This window comes from Nyctereutes procyonoides, unplaced genomic scaffold, assembly GCF_905146905.1.
Source record: "Nyctereutes procyonoides isolate TBG_1078 unplaced genomic scaffold, NYPRO_anot_genome, whole genome shotgun sequence".
Classification (NCBI taxonomy): domain Eukaryota; kingdom Metazoa; phylum Chordata; class Mammalia; order Carnivora; family Canidae; genus Nyctereutes; species Nyctereutes procyonoides.
Genome location: NW_026575046.1, coordinates 51,898,438 through 51,921,760, shown reverse-complemented (window position 1 = coordinate 51,921,760; position 23,323 = coordinate 51,898,438). Strand labels below are relative to the sequence as shown.

Genomic DNA, 23,323 nt, shown 5'->3' with positions numbered 1-23,323 from the left:
TCTCTCTCTCTCTCTCTCTCTGTGTGTGTGTGTCTCTCATGAATAAATAAATAAAATCTTTTTAAAAATCTGACTTTCTAGATTCTTTTGAAAAACTGATGATATGATAGTAACTAACTGGAGCTGCCTGGGAGAGGCATATACTCTTCAGCTGATCATATCCCCTCTTGGCTCTTCCACTTATTTAAATCTCCTGTCTGGTTTCTGCAGGCATTTGAGTTTGCAACGCCTTCTTTAGGAGATGTAAGGAGGAAAGGGCATAGCCTTGGTTGTTTGGGGAACTCTACGCGTCAGGATCTGATCCAGCTCTGGGTGTGAGCTGGGTCCCTTACCTGATGAGTCAGTGACAGCAGGGTCTGCCAGCCGCCCATAGTGTGCCATGAGTTTGAGCTTGGTTTCCTGTTTCCTGTGTTTCTTGCCCACATAATGTTGTTGAGCCATGACAGGGTCGTTGAAAGTCGCATGGCAGAGGCTGCAGAACTTGTCTGGGTCTATCATCTCTCTATTCTGGTGCAAGGCTAAGGTGGAGGCCACAAGGAAAGGGTTTGTAAGGCGTTTCGACAGAGCTGCGGTGAGAGAGTTCAAACAGAAACAATGAAAAGACCCAGAAGGTGCCAAGCTTTCTAATATGCAGAAAGGAAAGGCTGGGTCACTAATCACACTTGTAGATGTGGCACTGCCTGTGTGAATCACACAGGGAAAGCCTTCTCTAAATGTGAAAACTGGGAAGATTTGGGGGAGCTCAATGACCAGCTACTTGGTCAGCAGCTCTCACTGCATTAGGTACATGAATGCTGATTTTCTCATAGTCGGAGGAGGCTTCTACTATCAAGTTGTCAAATTACAACAGACTAGAAATGTACATGTTTGTAGTCTTTTTACCCCTCAGAATTCCCGAGAACATCACAGCAAGTGGGGCAAGAAACTAGGGTGTCATTCCCATCCTCAAAGTGCCCTAGTTACAGAACTGGAAACCAATGCACAGATGTAGCAACTGAGGGCCTGAGGACCTGGAGGTCATTTAGAAAAGGCAACTGTACTAGGGAGGCCTTTTGGGTTACAATGCCTTCTAGGCTGCTAGAGGAGAGTAGAGGAGAGCATATAACATTTAGTTACATGCTTTGTACATATATTTCTTCCTTTGGTCCGCAGAACTACCCCATGAGATAGATATTATTTTGCCACAATAGAGAGAAAAACCAAGGCTCTGATGAGTAAAGTGACTTGTCCAAGATCACCCTGCTAGCTGTCTGACACTATAAAGACTATGCTGTCTTTGCTATGCTAGGCTGCCAGAATGTGGTAAGGTAACCTGAGGGTGACAGTTCATGCTTTCACCTTCAGAAAACATCCCTGGCTTTGGTCAATGTATTCAGTTAACCAGAATCTGTTATAGACATATGCGTAAGCCTCCTGTGGGTCAACAAATGTCATGGTACCAATGACAGGCCAGACTGCTGCTTTATGAAGTGGATGCCAAGACTCACTAATAAGTCCACATGGCTAGAATGGTGTCAACCTTGTAACTACTGCTTTAAAAATGTGGCCTAGAACCCCCATCAATGGTGGAAGACAAGTGGAGCTCAGCAGCACTCAGATAGATGGCTCAGATGCTTGTTCATCTCTGGACTACTTCAATGGGGGAAATTTTGAGGATTTTTGGCAAGCCAGAGGAAACTTGCTGGCTTTTCTCACAATGGTTTTCCAGCATAGGAATCTCAATTTCCCTGACCACTGACTTTCCCTGTCCATTGTTTCAGCAAGTCACTTAAAAAGTAATGCACATGTTGTAGAATATTTAATATATGAGAAAATATTCAATGTGGTGTTATGTTAAGAAAGCAGGTTATACAGCAACCTGCTTATGTCTTCAGTTTTATCAAATAAACAAATGAAAAAACATACTTGTGATACATGGAAAAAAGGCCAAAGGCATAGAATAAAAGGGTGCTTTTCAGTATTTTCCAACTTTTCTACAATGAATGTAGATTTTTCAAATCAGAAAAGAGAGACAATAATGGTCTCTCTATTAAGGCATAAAAAGGTCATTCTTTAAAAGATACTGAAGAGAAACATCAGAGGTGAATAGTTAAAAGTCAAGTTGGAGGAACTGCTTCATGGACATCCAAAAAATAACAACTAAGGGAGTCTTCTCTTAGGAAACAGCTTGAAATATGGAAAGAGTATTCTATAGGGATGTTTGCTGTACTGTTATTTATAAATATCAAAAAAGGGGAAGGGGAAAATGTTCAACATTGGTTACATGTGGTATGATGGGCTATTATACAGCCATTAAAATGTTTATGAAAAAAGCTTTTAATAACATGAGGAAGTACAAATGTTATATTAAACAGAAAGTGTATATAGGGAATTATACACAGAATATGATCTTATTATTGTTAAAAGATATATGCACAATCTTTATGTATGTATTGGCATTTGAAATGACATCAATATATCAATGTTTCTCTTTTGGTGGTAGGATTTGAGGGATATTTTACTTTCTTCTTTTTGCATTGTCTACTCTAGAATCACTCAGAGAGAGAACATGTAGTATCATTTTTATAAACACAATAAGGTTATTTAAAGTATTCTATGTTTATATGCACGTATATATATGGGTTTAATCTGGATATACATAAAACAACTATACACACAGATATACACATATACACATAACAAAAGATTATAGGGGAAACAGTATTCCAAAATGTTAACAGTGGTTATCTCTGAATGGCAAAATTACAGGTACTTTTTCTTTTCATATAGCTAATATTTTCCATATTTTCTACAACATGCTTCTAATACTTTAACATTAGAAAAATGTTTAATTTCAGAAATAGAGTTCTACACTCACATAATGACTTGGAAATGTGCTTAAACTATAAAATTCAGTGAAAAGTAAAAGCAGGATACAAATGGTAGATGCGCGATGATTACAACTGTATAAAAACATATCTATATGTGGCGAAGGCTAAAAATGAATATGGAAGATAACCTCTTTGTATGGAATCTTTGGGGCCTGGCATATTCCAGGGAATTTTCCCATTTATGGAAAAGATCAATCCATATAAAGATAAATGACCTATAAAGTTCTGTTCTAGAGGTAGTTTCCCCTGGCATAATGTTTTAATCCTTTTGGTATTATGAATGGTACTGACTTTTTTTAAGTTTATCTATTTTTTTTTTTTTATTAATCCCTACATACAAGGTGGGGCTCAAACTCATGATCCTGAGATCAAGAGTTACATGCTTCGCTGACTGAGCCAGCCAGGTGCCTCCCAACACCAACTTTAAACAAAAGCAAGTAGTACTAGTATAACTTAATGATGAACAAACCAATAAGTGAAGCCAATGACATGCTCCAGGTGGTGGATGCCTGACCAAATACTACATTTTATAAAGGGATTCTACTCACTATCTTGATGATGGTGATATTAATCGCAGAAACTATAATTTACTGAGCATCTATTATGTCCTAGTTTCATTATATACATTATTTCATCCTCACAACCTATAAAGTAGATATTAACATTTCATAGGTGAGGAAACTCAGGTACAAAGAAGCTAAGTCATATAGATGGTAAATAGCAGCACCAGGATTTAAACCTGCATATCTGTAACCTCAGAGTCCATATTCTGTTGTTTCACAGCATGAACTAGATTTGGGTGTGTTAAGAGGGTATGATTTTTTTTTTAAAGATTTTATTTATTCATGAGAGACACAGACAGAGAGGCAGAGACACAGGCATAGGGAGAAGCAGGCTCCATATAGGGGACCTGATGTGGGACTCAATCCTGGGACTCCAGGATCAGGCCATGGGCCGAAGGCAGGTGCTAAACCACTGAGCCACCCAGGGATCCCAAGAGGGTATGATTTTAAGTGACTTTTCACCTTATCTTCAAAATCTTCCAAAACACTGTTGTCTTTTTTCATAATACAGTATTAAAAAATAAGTATTATAAGTAGTAGTTAGTCTACTTCTTGGTCCAAAATAAAGAAAACAGCAAAAATTACCAAGAAAAAAAATGAAATAAAAATCAAGGAACTTTCATTCTTAACTAACTGCAGTCAGCACAGGTTAAAAATCCCAGAAAGTCAGGAGTTAATGAGATGAAAATGAGGGTTGAGTACCAGTGGTGACAAGATAAGGGGGACTATTTTAGAAGTCACTGCACTGGGAAGGAATTCATGGCAGTTGCAAACAAGGCTTGCTGGGCATTAGTGGCAGCACTAGAGTATTCAGCTTTGAAAAGCAAGTCCCTGTCTTGAGGAGAACAGGCAGATTTGAGGATTAGAGTGAGCAGGGCATAACCTGAGCACACGAAAAAGACAAGGATTTAGCTTTCAATTTGGAACACATGGTAATAAGGGCAGGTGGATGCTGGGAGGGGAAAAAAATCTAAATGGGAGAGGTAGGAGATAGAATGCAGGTATGGATGGCCTGGAGGACACTGGCATTCCTAATTACAATTATCTGTCAGGACAAAAGCTCAGGGCTAAGATGCTTCTATAGAAACTGATGTAACCAAAAAAAGAGAGAGGAAAAAAAAAGAAACTGATGTAACCAAAGAAAGGGAGGTTAGGTGAACAGAACTCTGAGGCTGCATTTCACTGAAGCTGGGTTACTTTGATATTTGTAAGGCAGTTCTCAAAAGCAGTTCAACCTCTCCAAGTCTGTGGCCCCAGTGAGCATTTCTGGGAGCACCAGGCATTGGTGCCCTGAGGATGGGAGGGGTACCAATATAGCACTACTCAGGAAAACCAGTACCTTCCACCTTAGTGGATTGCTGCTTCAGCTTTAAGTTCTTTGCGTGGGTCTTCCCCAGGTAGTGCGACTGGGCCACGACAGGGGAGGAAAAGGTCATGTTACAGATGGGGCAGCACTGGTTCTTGTCTTTGCTTCTGCTGCTCTTCTGGTTGGGAGAAAGAACACAGGTCTGATCAAGCCACTGCCCAGCCAGAAAGTCTTCAATGGTTCCCCACTGCCCATAGAAGAATGGGCATTCAAGGCCCCCTTCATACACTAACCCCAACCTACCTTTCTGGATCTTTCTCCAGCTACTTCATTTTATGCTCTAAATCACCATTTCCCATTTTATTCTCTTTTGCTTTCTTGCTTTGCTTGGGTCATTCCTGATACCTAGAATGATCTTCCTTTTTACCTGCCTGGCATGTATCTCCATAGGCTTCAAGGCCCATCTATCTATCTATCTATCTATCTATCTATCTATCTATCATCTATCACTTCTGGGAGACTGTTACTCAAGAAAATCATTCAGTACACAATTACCGAGCTGCTTTGCGTGAATATTCAGAAACAATCCTGTTCCTTCTCTGCATGCCCAGAGTACATTAAACAGACTTTTATCATACCACTTGTCACCCAAACTGACAGTGTCACATCTTAGGAGACATTGGGCATGGACCATTGGACTCATCTTTGTTTCCTATCCTTAGCACCATGTTGGAAGTCTAGCACACAACAGTTATTTGGGGTTTGCAGAACAAGCAGATTACTGAGTTTTATTTGTTTGATTGTGATTAGGCCAGAAAACAATTGCATTTCAAGCCTATGTTAAGAGCTCCCGGCCTCTCTCTTGGGTCTGATCTCTGAATAAAGTATTCATTACAAGAGTATTTTTCAATCTTGGCACTATCGACATTTTGGACTAGTTACTCCTTTGTTGTAGAGGAAGGGAATGTCGGTCACCTCATTTGAACTACTGCATCATCCTGAGAGATGAAGTAATCAAGATACAAAGAGGTGAAATAACTTGTCTAGAGTCTCAGAGTTTGTCTTGTCTTTCTGAACTCTAAATCATAAGCAATAGGGCAACTAGGGATGGGAGTTTGAAGAAGGGATAAGTAAGGCCCTTCCAAACTTGTGACCACTATAATTGGAGGCAATCTGTAAATTTTCATTCACTGAGCATCCACTAGGAATTGGAATTTTACTTCACAATTCCTTTAAAAGGTAGGAATTACCTCCATTTTATGAGTAAAGTACAGAGAGGTGAAGTGATTTGCTCAAAGTCACCAAACCAGTAATTTGCAGAGCTAGTATTGGGCCCTAGTCAGCAGACTTCTCATCCCATTACATTTGAACAACCTCCCATGGAACAAAAAAAATGGTACCCTTGAGGGACTAGGATTGTTCCAGCATAATTCTCACAGTATTTCTCAGCCAAAAAGCAAATGCATTTACAACCTCACTGGAGCAGGCATTTGGAAAGATGTTTCTTCCACTTGTTTATTCAAAACATTCAGTGCTGAACTCAGCTCTTTCCCTCCCATTTCAAGAAAGCAAGTAGCTTGGCTTCCTTCCCCTTTTTCTCCTTGAGTAGTGAATGGGTAGCTTCTAGTCCTACTCCAATAAACCACTGAGTAGTAATGCATAACAATAGTTTCATTTACCGAGCCCCTATTATGTGCCAGGTTCTGTTTTTGGGGCTTTTGATAAACCTTCCCTCATTTTAGTTTGGAAAAATTCTAAAAGATAACTGATGTCAGCATTCTTATTTTTAGGGAAAAAGAAATCAAGGCTCAAAGTAACAAGACTTGAAAGTCACACAACATGGCCAGGATTTGAAGCCAATTCAGTTTGACTCAAAGCCTACCTTCTTTCCACCACACCAACCTGACTGCTGGCTTCATCAGGAAGCGAGTAGTCTCAACATGGCAGCTGGATTACCTGTTCTGAGTCTAGCTTCTTCGTTTCCCCTTTTAATGTCTCCATTCCATGGATTGCTAGGTATCTCTTTACTTTGTTGGCATGTTTTTTGCTCTGCAAGAACACAGGAAAAAGATCAAAGATCGCCAAATGCCATTTCATATCCAAGGCACTCAAAAATACTAGATTTTCATCTGATTTATCCTCACAAAAACTTTTGAGGAGGAAAAGGTAGGGGGAAGAAACCTAGTTTATTGAGTTCCTACTCTGTTCAAAGCACTTTACAGGCTATCAAATCTAACCTTCATAGTAATCTATGAGAAAATTACCATTATCTCTATCTTACAGATAAGGAAACGAAGGCTGAATATGGTGAGGTTTCTTGCCCAAAATGAGCAGCACAGTTGTGATTATAACTCAGGTGTATTTAAAGCCAAACCGCATACTTTCTAACTATACTACACTGAGATATAAGTATGATGATCCTGATTTAGATGGGAGAAACGAGATACAGAAAAATTAAATCAACCTTCAAGTCACAGTCAACATTATTGGATATAATGTCTGGGGGGCTAAGAAGGAATTACATACACTTCATTGTGTAAGCCATGGAGAAGTGAGGACTTGGCACTGAGTGTGGCAAGTAAAGTATTTCTTTCTTCTCTTTCTTTCTTTCTTTCTTTCTTTCTTTCTTTCTTTCTTTCTTTCTTTTTCTTTCTTTTTTTCTTTCTTTCAGATTTTATTTATTTTATCAAGAGAGATACAGAGACAGAGAGAAGCAGAGACACAGGCAGAGGGAGAAGCAGGCACCACGCAGGGAGCCTGATGTGGGACTCGATCCCGGGTCTCCAGGATCACGCCCTGGGCTGAAGGCAGGCGCTAAACCGCTGAGCCACCCAGGGATCTCCTCTTTTTTTCATTTTTAGAAAGTAAAGTATTTCTAAAGGTATAATGGCATACCTGGTAGTGTGCCAACTTCTGGGATTCAGAAATGAGCAGGGCGCAGCAAACCTTACACTGGGTATTGGTAAAGAGACACTGGTTCTTCTGGATCATGTGTTCCACTATAGAGAGGAAAATAAAAAATATTTGAGTTAAAAACCTTCCTCAACAGCACTGTCTTTGAATCCTGTCTCAAACGTAGGGACTGAGTAATGGAATGCCATGCTATTACATCTCAGGACATGTTAGTTACTCCTTCCCTATGCTTTCATGATTCATGCTATGTTCTCATATCACCTATACAATTACATACTTTACAATTTTGTGCAAGCCAATTTTTACTAAGTACATTTTTTGAGTTATAATTGACAAGTGACATTATATTAGTTTCAGGTGTACAGTATAATGATTTGGTAGTTGTATATATTGCAAAATGGTTACCATGATGACTTTAGTTAACATTTTTCATCATATATAGTTACATATTTTTTTTCTGGTGATGAAAACTTGCCAGATTTACTCTCTCAGCAACTTTCAAATATACAATACAGCATTATTAACTATAAACACCATGCTATTCTTTTAAAAAGAAATCTTTAGATCATTAACTTAAAATTAAATAGATACCAATAAAAATGAAATAATACTAGACAGACACTGGTGTCAGAAGCTTGGAGCTCTTCCTATGAAAAATAAGAGAGCGGCAACTGTGAAGAAAGGTATTAAGACATGACAGCATCTAAATAAGACTTCTTCCTAGATAGTATCAGAAAGATTGAAAGACTTCAAAAAAGAATCATTTTATCACTCATTAAAAAAAATTGTAATAAATTCTGTAGCTTTTTAATTATTTGTGAACATTTTCTGTCAAATTAAAAATAAAACAACTCCCACATTTATTCCATGAAAAGATCAATAGCATTTTCCTTTATTATTTATTTTTATTTTATTATTTCATTAATTTTATTTTCATGTAATCTCTATACCCAATGTGGGGCTCAAATTCACAATCCTGAGATAAAAAGTTGCATGTTCTACAGATTGGGCCAGCCAGGAGCTGTGCACGTTCTGATTTTAAAAATTTACATTGGTATAATAACTGTATACACTATTTTGGTTAGAAAATCGTATTGGGGTTTAGTTATGAATAAATAAAGAAAATCTTAAAAAAAAAGCTCATATTCTTTCATACAAAATAAATGTTCTCATCTTTCTTTTTTTTTTTTTTTTTTTTTAATGTTCTCATCTTTCAATGAGAGACACAGAGAGAGAGGCAGAGACATAGGCACAGGGAAAGGCAAGGCTCCCCGCTGGGAGCCTGATGTGGGCCTTGATCCCAGGATCCTGAGATCATGACCTGAGCCAAAGGCAGACACTCAACCACTGAGCCACCCAGGTGCCCCCGTGAGTTTATTAAGGAATATTAAAAGTTGGTTTCTTTGGAATAAATCAGAATATTTGAAAAGCAATTTTGGAGGATAAGTATCAATTAGAAGATGCTGCTGGATGATCTTTTACCTTCATGAGAAAAGGTAAATTAATTCTGTTATCATACAGTAAACACAAACTATTATCTAATACCAGTCAAGTATGTATGGTACAAATCATGCATGATTAGGAACTTGGGCTCCCCAGGCACGCTAACTTGGGTCCATATCCTACTGCTGTTTCTATGTGTGATTTTTTTTTTAAGATTTATTTATTTATTTATTTATTTATTTATTTATTTATTTATTTATTTATTTAATTTATTTATTTATGATAGACAGAGAGAGAGAGAGAGAGAGGCAGAGACACAGGAGGAGGGAGAAGCAGGCTCCATGCACCAGGAGCCCGACGTGGGACTCCATCCCAGGACTCCAGGATCGCGCCAAAGGCAGGTGCTAAACTGCTGAGCCACCCATGGATCCCCTCTATGTGTGATTTTATAAGATTACTTAATCTCCATCCTGTAGTTTTCCTCTGTTTCCAATGGGGGTCCTCCCTTATCTGGCAGTTTCACTTTCTGTGATTTCAGTTACCCACGATCAACTAGTCTGAAAGCAGATAATATTCCTTTTCACATATCTTCAGAAGGTCAACAGTAGCCTAATGTTATGTCAGAATGCCTACATCATTCACTTCACTTTATCTCATCACGTAGGCATTTTACCATTTCACATTACCACAAGGTGGGTACAGTACAGTCAGATATTTTGAGAGATAAAAAGAGATACCACATTCACATAACTTTTACTACATATTGTTATAATTGTTCTATTTTATTAATAGTTATTATTGTCAGTCTCTTACTGTGCTTAGTTTCTAAATAAAACTTTATCACAGGAATGTATGTATAAGAAAAAACATAGTATATATATAGGGTTCAATACAATCTGTGGTTTAAGGCATTCAGTAGGGATCTTGGAATATATTCCCCATGAATAAGGGGAACTACTGATAACATGTATCTCATAGAATGTATTATCCTTGTGATTTTCCACACAAAGCATCTGGTACAGTGTCTAGCTTAGTACATGCTCATTGTCAATGTTATATGTCAAATTCTTTTTTTTAAGATTATTTATTTATTCATGAGACATAGAGAGAGAGAGAGAGAGTGAGGCAGAGACAGAGGGAGAAGCAGGCTTCATGCAGGGAGCCAGATGTGGGACTCGATTCCGGGACTCCGGGATCATGCCCTGAGCTGAAGGCAAAACGTTCAACCGCTGGGCAACCCAGGCATCCCAATGTCAATTCTTTTTTTTTTTTTAAAGATTTTATTTATTTATTCATAGACACAGAGAGAGAGGCAGAGACACAGAGGGAGAAGCAGGCTCCATGCAGGGAGCCCGATGTGGGACTCGATCCTGGGTCTCCAGGATCACACCCCAGGCTGCAAGCTGTGCCAAACCACTGCGCCACCAGGGCTGCCCCCAATGTCAATTCTTTTTTGGGTACTATGCTTTTCTCTCTCTCTCTCTCTCTTTAAGATTTTATTTATTTATTCATGAGAGACAGAGAGAGAGAGTCAGAGACATAGGCAGAGGGAGAAGTAGGCTCCTCATGGGTAGCCTGATGTTGGGACTCGATCCCAGGACCCCAGGATCATGACCTGACCCAAAGGCAAACACTCAACCACTGAGCCACCCAGGTGCCCCTTGGGTACTATGCTTCTGAGCAAATTAATTATTTTCTATATTGTACCCGTGAATATATATATTTTAAAATATGGATTTTAAGTAATCTCTACGCCCAACATGGGGCTTGAGCTCACAACTCCAAGATCAAGAGTCTCATGCTTCGTGGACTCAGCCAGCCAAGTGCCCTAAGATATTTTAGATTTTATTTATTTATGAGAGAGAGAGAGAAAGAGAGAGAGAGACAGAGAGAGGCAGAAACAGGCAGAGGGAGCAGCAGGCTCCATGCAGGGAGCCCGACGTGGGACTCCATCCCGGGGCCTCCAGGATCAGGCCCTGGGCTGAAGGTGGCGCTAAACTGCCAAGCCACCCGGGCTACCCGGTATTTCTTATTCTAGAACTTGATAAATGTTTCTTGTTCTAGAACTTGATAAGTGTTAAATTTTTTCTCACTGTTCTTAATCTGACTTTGAAACATCTAAATTCACCTAACATATTACACAAGTTCTACACTGTAGGAAAGTATGATCTTAACCTGTTCTTAATTGTTGGGCCTGGGGAACTAAGCCTTACCTTTGGGGAGGAAGCAACATTTCACATAAGGCCTAAGTTCTATCATGACACCAATAATCTGACGCAGGGGCAGAGTCCAAAAAACTGTGAGGGGACAGCAAGCTCACATTTTTTATCTTCTACTCTGGACCAAAACATGGTCAAGATGCCCAGGAGGGAGGTTCTTGGTAGGAAACTTTTATTTTATTTTTTTTTAAGATTTATTTATTTGAATGGGGAGAGGAGCAGAGGGAGAGAATCTTCAAGTAGATTCCCTGCTAAGCAGAGAGTTTGATATGGGGCTTGATTCCATAACCTATGAGATCATTACCTGAGCTGAAACCAAGGGTCAGATGCCTAACTGACTGAACCACTCAGGTGCCCCTCTTGGTAGGAAACTTTTTTAAAAAATTATTATTTATTTATGATAGTCACACACACACAGAGAGAGAGAGAGAGAGAGAGGCAGAGACACAGGCAGAGGGAGGGAGAAGCAGGCTCCATGCACCGGGAGCCCAACGTGGGATTCGATCCCGGGTCTCCAGGATCGCGCCCTGGGCCAAAGGCAGGTGCCAAATCGCTGCGCCACCCAGGGATCCCTTGGTAGGAAACTTTTAAGGTGACTTTCCCTACTCTACTACAAAATCTAAAGTTTATTTATGCCAGCCCTTTTGGGGAGAAAGGCTTGCTATCTAGCTATATTTCTGCTCCTTGGTGTCCCTGTTTATTTCCCCATTTTTCTCCTACAGTGGTCAATAAGTTTTTGTGAAAGACCTTGCTAGCCTCAGTTGGGTTCAGAGAAACCAAGGGAAGGGGGTCTGTGAACACACCTGGGCCAGAGCTTTTATTTTAAAGGAAGGATGAGAGATTCCTCAGAATGCAAAGCCTATAAGGGGGGAGGTGGTACCCAGGCGTCAGAGTCCAGTCATCCTCTCCTGACCTGGAGATGCTGGATTTTTTAAAAAAAATTCTTTAAAGAAGATGAGGTAAATTAAAGAAGATGAGGTTCTTTTTTAAAGATATTCACAATCTGACCTTCAAACACTGAACAGGACAGGGACCATGCACCTCTCTGGCCCAGAGAGTATATCCACACAGTCCACAAATATGTATTTGGAATGTCTTCTCTGTGCCAGCACTGGAGCCATATCAACAAGACAGAACATAAAGTAAGTAAAAAGCAAAATAATGACAGAGAGGAAGAAATGCTATGAAAACAAAGTGAGTGGTAGAGAATGATGGGGGCAGTATAATCAGTGAAGATCATCTTAGGAGGCATCAGCCACAAGGTCTGGGGGAAATAGTGTTCTAGCCTGAGACAGTGCCAGGTCTCTGAGGCAGGGATTAGTTCGGCATATTCGGAATAGAAAGGAAGTCAGTGTGGCTAGAGTATGGTGAAGGAGACAAAAGTGGTGGGAAATAAAGTTGGAGAGGTAGTGTGAGGCCTACCGGATCACATCGAATGAATGTAACACCTCAAAAGCTACGATTTCAACTATGGATTTTGTTTTTATGCCATGAGAGGCAACAAGATCTGGCTTATGTTTCAAAATGATTACTCTGGTCATTATGTTAGCAGACTGTATGGGGATGGCAATGGAAGTTGGCAATGGAGACAGAGAAAAGTGTGTGGATTTGGAATTATATTCTAGAAGTAGATCTGAAATGCAATTTCTTCGATTGGATATAGGGGAGTGAGGGAAAGGAGTCAAGGATACTCCTAGGTTTTGAGCTTGAGCAACTGAACAGATGAGATGAAAACTGGAGGATGATAAGCTTGGAGGAGAACTTAAGACTCTTCTTTGGCTGTTAAACATGAGTGGTCTATCAGATATATGGGTAGAGATATCAATAGTCAAATAGAGATTCAAGTCTGAAGCTCAAGGGAGAGGTCAGAGCTGGAGATTATAAATTGAGAATCATCAGTATATCAATCATACTTTAGGCTACAGACTAAAAGAAAATGCCTAGTGTAGACGGAAAAGGAAAGAGATCCTGGGACTGAGTCTTGGAGCCCTCTAAGCCCTGAGACAGAACTGTCCAGCAAAGCCCTTCCTAAATTCCTGACCCATACAAACCATGAGAAGTTTACAAGGTTGGAGGAAGCTAAGATCCACATTGGGAAAAATAACTTACATAAATTATCAGAATTCGGGGATAGCTGGGTGGCTCAGCAGTTAAAGTGCCTGCCTTCGGCCCAGGGCATGATTCTGGAGTCCTGGGATTGAATCCCACATCAGGCTCCCTGCATGGAGCCTGCTTCTCCCTCTGCCTGTGTCTCTGCCTCTCTCTCTTTCTCTCTGTGTCTCTCATGAATAAATAAATAAAATGTTAAAAAAAAATATGAGAATTCTGAGAAGGTGGCCTAAATGTACATCTCTGTTGCCCTGATATCCATATACAACTTTAATCCAACTACTAACCATCTCCTCAGAATGGGATAGGTTTGATATAAGAAATTAGATGCTTAGAAAACCATTGGAGAGGCTGGAGGTACTTGGTTGGGCCTCCACAAATGTCTCTAGGAACTATATATGACAGAAGAGCTATAGTTTGAGGCTTTCATTGTAACCTTGCTGAAAGTAAGAAGCTTCCATTGTCGATGAACATACATCTCAGCCTGTGAAGCTGGATAATGGATGCTGGAACACTGATGTAGGATGATCTCATAGTTCCATGACTTTTCTTGATAGTAATAATAGTCAAAAGCCATAGGGATATGGTCTTCGCTGCATTTGTCTTCCAAATCTTATGACATGATTGGCAGATTGGATTTGTATCCATATTGTAGCCAACCAGAAAATGTGTAGGGCAGAAACTAGCACAGGGCTGATTTTCACAGGGTCAGTGAAGTATGGACACAGGTAGCATAGGGAAGCAAGATAATTCATAAACTTAAGGAATGTAGAAGTAGTATTTGGGAGACAAAATGATCATGACACCTCAATTCAAGTTACAACTGTCTTTGGGTGACTTAATGTGCCTTAAGTTGCCTTAGGATACTTAGGGCCAGAACAGCTGGTCACTGCAGGACTTAACTACCTCCTATATTCCAATTAATGGTGAACACTGCTAATCTATAATGACTTGCTATTCCTTGGGCCCGTATGTGGCCTTAGAGTCTTCAACTCAGCTCCACAGAAATTCATCGGTTGTCTGAAGTTGGTCCTCAGAGAGAGATATAACCTATTTAGTACCCTGCTTATTATGACTTGTTGGGAGATAGTGGATTTCTAGCTACAGCTATAGTTAGTAACCACGAAAAACAAAAGATCCTAGTAAAAGCAGGTTGGATATAATCCACCAGTGGGTCAGATTTGTTAATCAGTATAGTCTAACTGGCAGGGTGGTCTACAAGAATGAATTGGTCTACAAGAATGAATTGGCAGCCCCGGTGGCGCAGCGGTCTAGCGCCGCCTGCAGCCCGGGGTGTGATCCTGGAGACTCAGGATCAAGTCCCACATCGGGCTTCCTGCAGGGAGCCTGCTTCTCCCTCTGCCTGTGTCTCTGCCTCTCTCTTCGCTCTCTCTGAATGAATAAATAAATAAATCTTTAAAAAAAAAAAAGATTACTTAGCCTCGGTGCTTCTATTTTGTGAATCCATAATGTTGATGGTCTGAAAAAGCTCAAATTTTAACATACAAAAAAGGCATAAAGAAAGCAAATATAATGGTATTGATGAAGTAGTGTTAAAAACTTTTTCACTTAGACTACGTATAATATAGAGTTGAGGGGCGCCTAGGTGGCTCAGTTAGTTAAGCATCTGACTCTTGATTTCGGCTCAGGTTGTGATCTCAGGGTAATGGGATTGAGCCTTGAGTTGGGCTCCATTCTGGGCATGCAATCTGATTGAGATTCTCTCTCTCCTCCTCCCCCTTTGCCCGCTGCTTCTCTCTCTCTCTTAAAAACAAAAACCAAAATACAAACAAAACAAAAAAGCAGAGTTGAGCTGAAAGTACAATAAATTAAATGAAAAATTCATGAGAAAATCAACAGTAGTTTCAAAGTGGTAGAACGAATCAGTGAACTTGCAGATAGATCAACAGAAATATCCAATCTGAAGGAAAGAGAAAAAAAATTGAAGAATAATGAATAGAGCCTCAGAGACCTGTGGATACATCAAGCATACTAAACAAATATAAATGGGGAATCTCAGGAGAGAAAGGAGTAGCAAAAAAATACTTGAAGAAACAATGTCTGAAAACTCTCTATATTTGATTAAAGAAAAAAACATTAATCCATATAGTCAAAAGTCTCAAATACCAAGAGACCTACACCCAGATACATCATAGTCAAACTGTTGAAAGATAAAAAGATAGGAGCACCTCGGTGGCTCAGTTGGTTAAGTGTTCAACCCTTGGTTTCAGCTCAGGTTGTCATCTCATGGGTTAGATTGAGCCCCATGTCGGGATCCACATTCAGTGGGGAGTCTGCTTGAGGATTCTTTCTCTCTGCCTTTCCACCTGCTTGTGCTGTCTCTCTAAAATAAATAAATAAATAACTTTTTTAAAAAAAAGAAAGACAAAGACAGGAACCCTTTAAAGTAACAAGAGAGTGGGATGCCTGGGTGGCTCAGTGGTTGAGCATCTGCCTTTGGCTCAGGGCATGATCCTGGAGTCCTGGGATCAAGTCCCATATCCAGCTCCCGGCATGGAGCCTGCTTCTCCCTTTGCCTGTGTCTCTGCCTCTCTCTCTGTGTCTCTCATGAATAAATAAATAATTTTTAAAAATAACATCTTTATTTATTTATTTTTTTATAAATAACATCTTTATTGATACATAATTCATATACCATAAAATTCACCCTCGTGAAATATACAATCGTAGTTTTTAGTATATTCACAGAATTGTGCAATCACCACCACAGTCTAATTGTAGAACATTTTCTTCACCCCAGAAAGAAACCATATACCCACTACTAGTTACCTCTTGCAACTACTTATCCCCTGTTTCTATAGATGTGCCTATTCTGGATGTTTTGTATAAATTGAATTGTATAATATGTGGCCTTTTGTGACTAGCTTCTGTCATTTAGAATAATATTTGAAGGATAGTTTTGCTGGACATGGAGTGGTTGGTTGACAGTTTTGATCTTCTCACTATTTTGGATATGTTCTTCCACTGCCCTCTGGCCTTCATTGTTACAGATGAGAAGTTAAGTCATTAATCAAATTATTTCTCTATACATGATGAGTCATTTTTCTCTTGCTACTTTATTTTTTTTTAAGATTTTATTTATTTATTCATGAGAGACACAGAGAGAGAGGCAGAGACACAGGCAAAGGCAGAAGCAGGCTCCATGCAGGGCGCTGGATATGGGACTTGATCCCAGGACTCCAGGATCATGCCCTGAGCCAAAGGCAGATGCTCAACTGCTGAGCCACCCAGGCATCCCACTCTCTTGTTACTTTAAAGAGTTCCTGTCTTTATCTTTCTTAAAAAAAAAAAAAAAAAAAAGGCGATTTATTTATTTATTTATTTATTTATTTATTTATTTATTTATTTTAGAGAGACAGCACAAGCAGGTGGAGGGGCAGAGAGAGAGAATCCTCAAGCAGACTCCCTACTGAATGTGGATCCCGACATGGGGCTCAATCTCACAACCCATGAGATGACAAAAAGATATTATTTTAAAAAATTATTAAGACTAAAAGCAAAATAAAGACATTCCCAGATAAAGACTGAGAGAATTCACTGCTAGCAGGTTTGGTTTGCAAGAAATAGTAAAGGAAGCCCTTTTGGCCAAAAGGAAGTGGTAGTAAGTATAACCTGAATCCAGAGGATGAAAAAAAGAACATCAGAAATGGTAAATATGTGGGTTAATATAAAAGATATTATAAATATTGTTTTCCTAATTACTTCTCTTAACTTCTTTAAAAGACATATTGTATAGGGGTGCCTGGGTGGCACAGTCAGTTGGGCATCTGATCTCGGTTTTGGGTTAGGTTGTGAGCTCAGGGTTGTGACAGTGAGACTTGCATATAACTCCATACTCAGCAGTGGAGTCTGCTTGAGATTCTCTCCTCATCTCCCTCTGCCCCTCCCCATTGCCTGCACCTCTAAACAAACAAACAAACAAATAAATAAATCTTTTTAAAAAGGACATATTGGGTGGCCTGGGTGGCTCAGCAGTTTAGCGCCGCCTTCAGCCCAGGGTGTGATCCTGGAGACCTGGGATGGAGTCCCATGTCAGGCTTCCTGCATGGAGCCTGCTTCTGCTTCTTCCTTTGCCTGTGTCTCTGCCTCTCTCTCTGTTTCTCTTACGAATAAATAAGTAAAATCTTAAAAAAAAAAAAAAAAAGGACATATTGTATAAATCAATAATTATGACACTGAATAATTAGGCTTATAACATATATCAATGTAATATATATGACAATAATAGTACAAAGGAGGGGGAGGAATGGATCACTATTAGAAGAATGTTTTTATATTTTATCAGAATTAAGTTAGTATTAATTTGAAGTAGACTGTGATGAGTTAAGATGCATCCTGTAGTCCCTTGAGTACTAAGAAAATAAAATTAAAAATTAAAAAAAAAGTATAAAAAATATTAACAGAAATTAAAATGGTCCACTAAAAAATACTTAAAAGAAGTCAGTAAAGGAGAAAGGGAAGAACAAAATGTAAAGGAGATAAATAGCAAAGTAGAAAATGTAAATCTAGCCATATCAATAATGAAATTAAATGTGAATAGTCTAAAGAGCCCACTCAAAAGACAGAGACTGTCAAAGAATAAAAAAGCAAGATCTAGGGCAGCCCAGGTGGCTCAGCGGTTTAGCGCCGCCTTCAGTCCAGGGCATGATCCTGGGGTCCCAGGATCGAGTCCCACATCAGGCTCCCTGCATGGAGCCTGTTTCTCCCTCTGCCTGTGTCTCTGCCTCTCTCTCTCTGTCTCTGATGAATAAATAAATAAAATCATTAAAAAAAAATTTAAGGGACACCTGGGTGGCTCAGCGGTTGAGCACCTGCCCTTGGCTCATGGCGTGATCCGCGGTCTCAGGATCGAGTCCCACATCAGGCTCCCTGCCTGGAGTCTGCTTCTCCCTCTGCCTACGTCTCTGCCTTTCTCTTTCTCTCTTTCATGAATAAATAAATAAAATCTTTAAAAAAAATTTAAAAAAGCAAGATTGGGATCCCTGGGTGGCACAGCAGTTTGGCGCCTGCCTTTGGCCCAGGGCGCGATCCTGGAGACCCGGGATCGAATCCCACGTCGGGCTCCCGGTGCATGGAGCCTGCTTCTCTCTCTGCCTGTGTCTCTGCCTCTCTCTCTCTCTCTCTGTGTGACTATCATAAATAAATAAAAATTAAAAAAAATAAAAATTAAAAAAAAATAAAAATAAAAATAAATAAAAAAGCAAGATCTATACAATGGAGATTCTATTTAGCAACAAAAAGTAATTAAGTACTAATACACAGTATGACTTGGCTGAACCTCAAAAACATGTTGAAAAGCCAAATGCAAAAGGCTACATATTGTATGATTTTGTTTATATGAAATGTTCAGAATAGGTAAATTTATAGAGGACAGTGGTTGCCTAGGGCAGAAGGTAAGAGTGGAGGTTTAATGTAAAGAAGCACAAAGGAATTAACTGGAGTGATGGAAATATTCTAAAATGCAATTCTGTACTTTTACTTAAAAAATCATTGCATTGTGCAGTTACAATGGGTGAATTTTATGGTATATAAATTATCAATAAAAGTTGCTAAGAGAGGGGATCCCTGGGTGGCTCATGGGTTTGGCGCCTGCCTTTGGCCCAGGGCGCGATCCTGGAGTCCTGGGATCGAGTCCCACGTCGGGCTCCCGGCATGGAGCCTGCTTCTCCCTCTCTCTCTTTTTTTTTTTTTAATTCATTTATGATAGTCACTCAGAGAGAGAGAGAGAGAGAGGCAGAGACATAGGCAGAGGGAGAAGCAGGCTCCATGCACCGGGAGCCCGACGTGGGATTCGATCCCGGGTCTCCAGGATCGCGCCCCGGGCCAAAGGCAGGCGCTAAACCGCTGCGCCACCCAGGGTTCCCTTGCTTCTCCCTCTCTGTCTCTCTCTCTCTCATAAATAAATAAATGTTAAAAAAAAAAAAAGTTGCTAAGAGAAAAACAAAACAAAACAAAGATGAGCAGAACTTGGGGTTACAGGTATCTACTTAGGCCTCATATAATTATTGGAAAGTGAGGAGAGTAGGAAAAATGAGCTGGGTCCTAAGTGACACTGTACATTCATAGACACATAAGCAATTCACTTTTTAGAGCACAGCTGCTGTGTTCTCTGCTTCAAGATCAAGCGATCCCTTCTTATCCCTCAAGGACAAAGGTCACTCTCTCTTTGTGCACAACCAATTCTTATACAATCTTCTTCACTGCACCCATTTAAGCTGAAACTGTTTTGGTGTCTGCTTCCTGGACTAGAACTATAAATCCCTTCAGGACAAGGACAGTATCTTCCTCATCTCTGTAGCTCGGATGCCCAGCCAACCTGGGAACTGAGCAGGTATCAATGAATGTTTGTCAAATTAGTGAAAGGAAAATTGGGGTGTGTTTGGGGGAGGATTTGTATCAAACAAGTTTGAAATTATGAGGCAGAAAGAGGGCCCATATTAATTTAGGAGTCAGACTAGACTAGTTTTTAAATTGGAGAAGCATACAAAAAGGCATAGGTCTCTGTACCACCCCAAATGTAAACATACCTTCCTTGGATGTGGCCAAAATTCCATTTTATTCCAGGGTACTCAGTTCACAAGCAATACATTAAACTTTCCAAGATTAGTCTGCTCACCAAGTAAACAAATTATCTGATTTCCCTATAGATTACTTGACAGGATTAGCACAGGCCAAACAGTTCTTGTACTTCTGGGTAAGAGTTAAGCAGCTAACTGCTAAGGACTATGAAAGAGGTCACACAACCAAGTCAGGCCAGCTTTTACCATCCTCCTCTATCTCCACCTTATCCAGTGCCAGGTCAAATGCAGAGCAAGCTGGGAAGCTTTCAGCCCAGAAGTAGCCTCTCCTGTATCCTGTTCTCCACAACTTTGGCACAAGCATGGGATACAAAGAAGCTGGAGCCAAAGTATACTCTGGCCAGTTTCTCAGTCTCCCGGCCCTCACCTCATAAAAAGGACCCAGGCAGTAGAGACCAGACACCTAGAAACAGGGGTAAATCAGGTTCAAGACACCAAGGCCAAAAAAAAAAAAAAAAAAAAAAAGACACCAAGGCCAGGAGGAACATAGGGTTAAGAAGACCTTCCGGACTGGCAGCCCGGGTGGCTCAGCGGTTTAGCGCCGCCTGCAGCCCAAAGTGTGATCCTGGAGACCTGGGATCGAGTCCCACGTCGGGCTCCCTGCGTGGAGCCTGCTTCTCCCTCTCTCTCTGTGTCTCTCATGAATAAATAAATCTTAAAAAAAAAAAAATCTTAAATGTTAAAAAAAAAAAAAAGAGGAAGAAGACCTTCTGGAGTCCTTGGCAGTGTGGGGTATGAGAGAAAGGAGGCAAGGGACATAGGGGTGGGGGAACCTGTGGACTGGGACGATGGAGTCTGTGAGAAATGGTGGGGGGCTAGTAGTCTGGCGAGGAAGGCTCCGTGGGTCTCCGAGAAGGGTTGCATAGGAATGAAAGTCGTTTAAGAAGAGTTTAAGAAGAGCTGCGCTCTGGTGGGTGAGAATGGAGGGACCGGAGTACGAGAAGGGCCTTGACCATTTAAGCCCGGAGACCTCATTCATGTGGTGCTGCGGCCTCAATTTTCGGGGTACCTGGCCCATGGTACCCAGGCCCTGCTGGGGTGCACGAGTCAAGGAGTCCCGGAGCGCGTCACGCAAGGGGGCGGGCCGGGCGCCAGGGGGTGTGACCGGAGACCCGGGGGCTGTCCGTGCTCCCGCCCCGCGCTCCCGCCCTGCGCTCCCGCCACTCCCCGTGAAATGAGCAGGCGGTTGGACTCGCTGCCTCTGAGGTCCCCGGACTCACCTTCCTCCCTCCCCACTGGTTGGGCCCCGGACACTGCTTCCCAGAGGCGGCGCGCCCTCTCGCGGTCGAAGCGCAGCCCGTCCGGTTCCCGTCCTTCTCGTTCCTCGGAGCTGTTGTATGGCCGGGCCCCTCCACTGTCTGCGGCCTCTACGGTGCCCAACCCGCGATACTCCATCTTTCCAGCAAGCCCTAACCGGCCGATAGTCGCTCATAAACCTTGGTCTCGCGAGATGTGGGACGTTGCCCGGCCAACAAATCTCGCGAGGTTTGGGCTCTGCGGACCGCCTTGCGGTACCGGGCCCACACGCCTCTATTTGGTCGCTGCCGGGGGTTCTCGGAGTCTGTGCTGTGGAATTGAAAGTCAGTCTCTGGTTTAACAGCAGCACCCTCACTCTGGTACAGGTTCGTGCAGTCTTAAGCCAAAGGTTTTCACCTTGCTCACTGTCAGCCTTCAACACTTCTCATTTCATTCTCTTGAAGGCCCTTGTTATGTGGGAACACTTTCTCCGTTTTACTCTTAGGGAAACTGAGGCCCAGAACCTAGAAAGAGTCGACTCAGCAGTTTGCTACCAGGATGTGGTAGAGCCAGGACTCCATCTTCATGATTGGTTTACTGCTGATAATAAATAATAACATTTGAGTTTCAAGTTCTAACTCCCAGAGCCGACCTCCCCCTTAAACTCTCCCAATGTGACTGTCAGATCCAAAATTTCATCTTCCATCCCCACAACTCCTCCTCCCCGAGTCCTGGGGAGCCATCATCTCTTGCCAAGGTTATTGTAGCGTCTTCACTGGTCCTTTCCCTTGCCCTTCAGGTATTCGAAGCCCAGCAGCCCCAGCAATCCTCTTAAAACAAGCCGCATCATGATACCCTGATGCTCCTATTCTTCAACAGTTTACCATCTCGCTCTTGGTAAAAGCCAAAGTCCTTAGTCTAGCCAAAGGGCTCTATACAGTCCAACTCCCCTAACCTTCCTGTCTCATCCTTTATTGTGTTACTACTCTCCAACACCTTCATTACTGTGCCAGTTACCATGACCTGGAATGCATTTCCCCCATATATCCTCAGGGCTCAGCCTCTCATTTCATTCTCTGATTACTCTATCTAAAATTTAACACCTCCACACATATTTCATGTCCTTCTTTCCTGCTTTATTATTTTTTTCCTTCTTAACACTTAACATTATCAGATATAGTATGTTTTTACTTTTTAACCTTGTTTTTCTTTGTTTCCCCACTAGTAGTCATACCCAAGAAAGAGATTTTTGTCTATTTTGTTCTCAGTTGAATCCCCAGCATCTTGAAATAGAACCTGGGCTTTCATAGGTACATACAAAATATTTGTTGAATGAATGAAAATGAAACTTATAATATAATTATCATATTTCAACTTCATTTATTCAAATGCTTATTGAGAGTTTACTATGAGTTAGATGTTATCTTGGGCATTGGAATACAGTTGTGGACAGGGAAGCTCTAGTATAGTGTTTTTTTTTTTTTTTCTAGTGGAGGAGAGTGTAATAAGTCAACAGATAGTAATAAGTGCTAAGGAGAAAATAAAACAGGAATATATATTGGGTGAATGATGTGGAAGGAATATTACTCACTGAATAATAAAGCCTCTGAATAAATGACATTTTATCTAAGACTGGATTGATGAGAAGTGGAAAGTCATGCAAAGAGCTGGGGAAGAATGTTTCAGGAAGAGGGAACAGCAGGTCCAAAGGACCTGCGGCAGGGGTGAGCTTGCTCTGCTGGAAGAACAGGAAAAAGGACTTTATGTCTGGAGCCCAATGAATGAACTAGGGGGAGGTGGTTATCAGAGAAGGCAAAAGAGAGAAACTGAGATGTTTCTTGCCTGAGATCACCCAGCTCACCAGTGGGGTTTACTTATTTATACTATAAATATTGTGCATCAGCTCTGTGTCAGACCTCATGCCTGACTCATCTATTACAATGCAATAGATGGTTGATAATTATGTAGTGTTATAGTTTACAAAGCACCTTTAACATTTAATCCCCCAGGGTAGTTCTCCTATGAAGGATTCTTTCTTATTCGACAATAAAGAAACAGACTTGGA

At 40.9% G+C, this 23,323-nt stretch overlaps 1 protein-coding gene across 5 annotated transcripts in view; it reads right to left on the bottom strand.

Annotated features, from left to right (window-relative positions):
- Nucleotides 1-23,323, bottom strand: part of ZNF346 (zinc finger protein 346) — a 70,971-nt gene that overhangs the window by 14,230 nt on the left and 33,418 nt on the right. For 2 of the 5 annotated variants that reach the window (XM_055325008.1, XM_055325007.1), the window contains 5 exons: nucleotides 21,243-21,855; nucleotides 7,635-7,738; nucleotides 6,696-6,788; nucleotides 4,773-4,917; nucleotides 333-566 (listed from right to left, as the gene is read on the bottom strand). In XM_055325008.1, the coding sequence (XP_055180983.1) occupies nucleotides 333-566; nucleotides 4,773-4,917; nucleotides 6,696-6,788; nucleotides 7,635-7,738; nucleotides 21,243-21,417 (751 nt within the window). In that variant the 5' untranslated portion in view covers nucleotides 21,418-21,855. Of the gene's footprint in view, nucleotides 1-332; nucleotides 567-4,772; nucleotides 4,918-6,695; nucleotides 6,789-7,634; nucleotides 7,739-15,612; nucleotides 15,768-21,242; nucleotides 21,856-23,323 lie in introns of those variants that run through there. The other 3 variants (XM_055325011.1, XM_055325009.1, XM_055325010.1) reach the window with 3 other exon arrangements.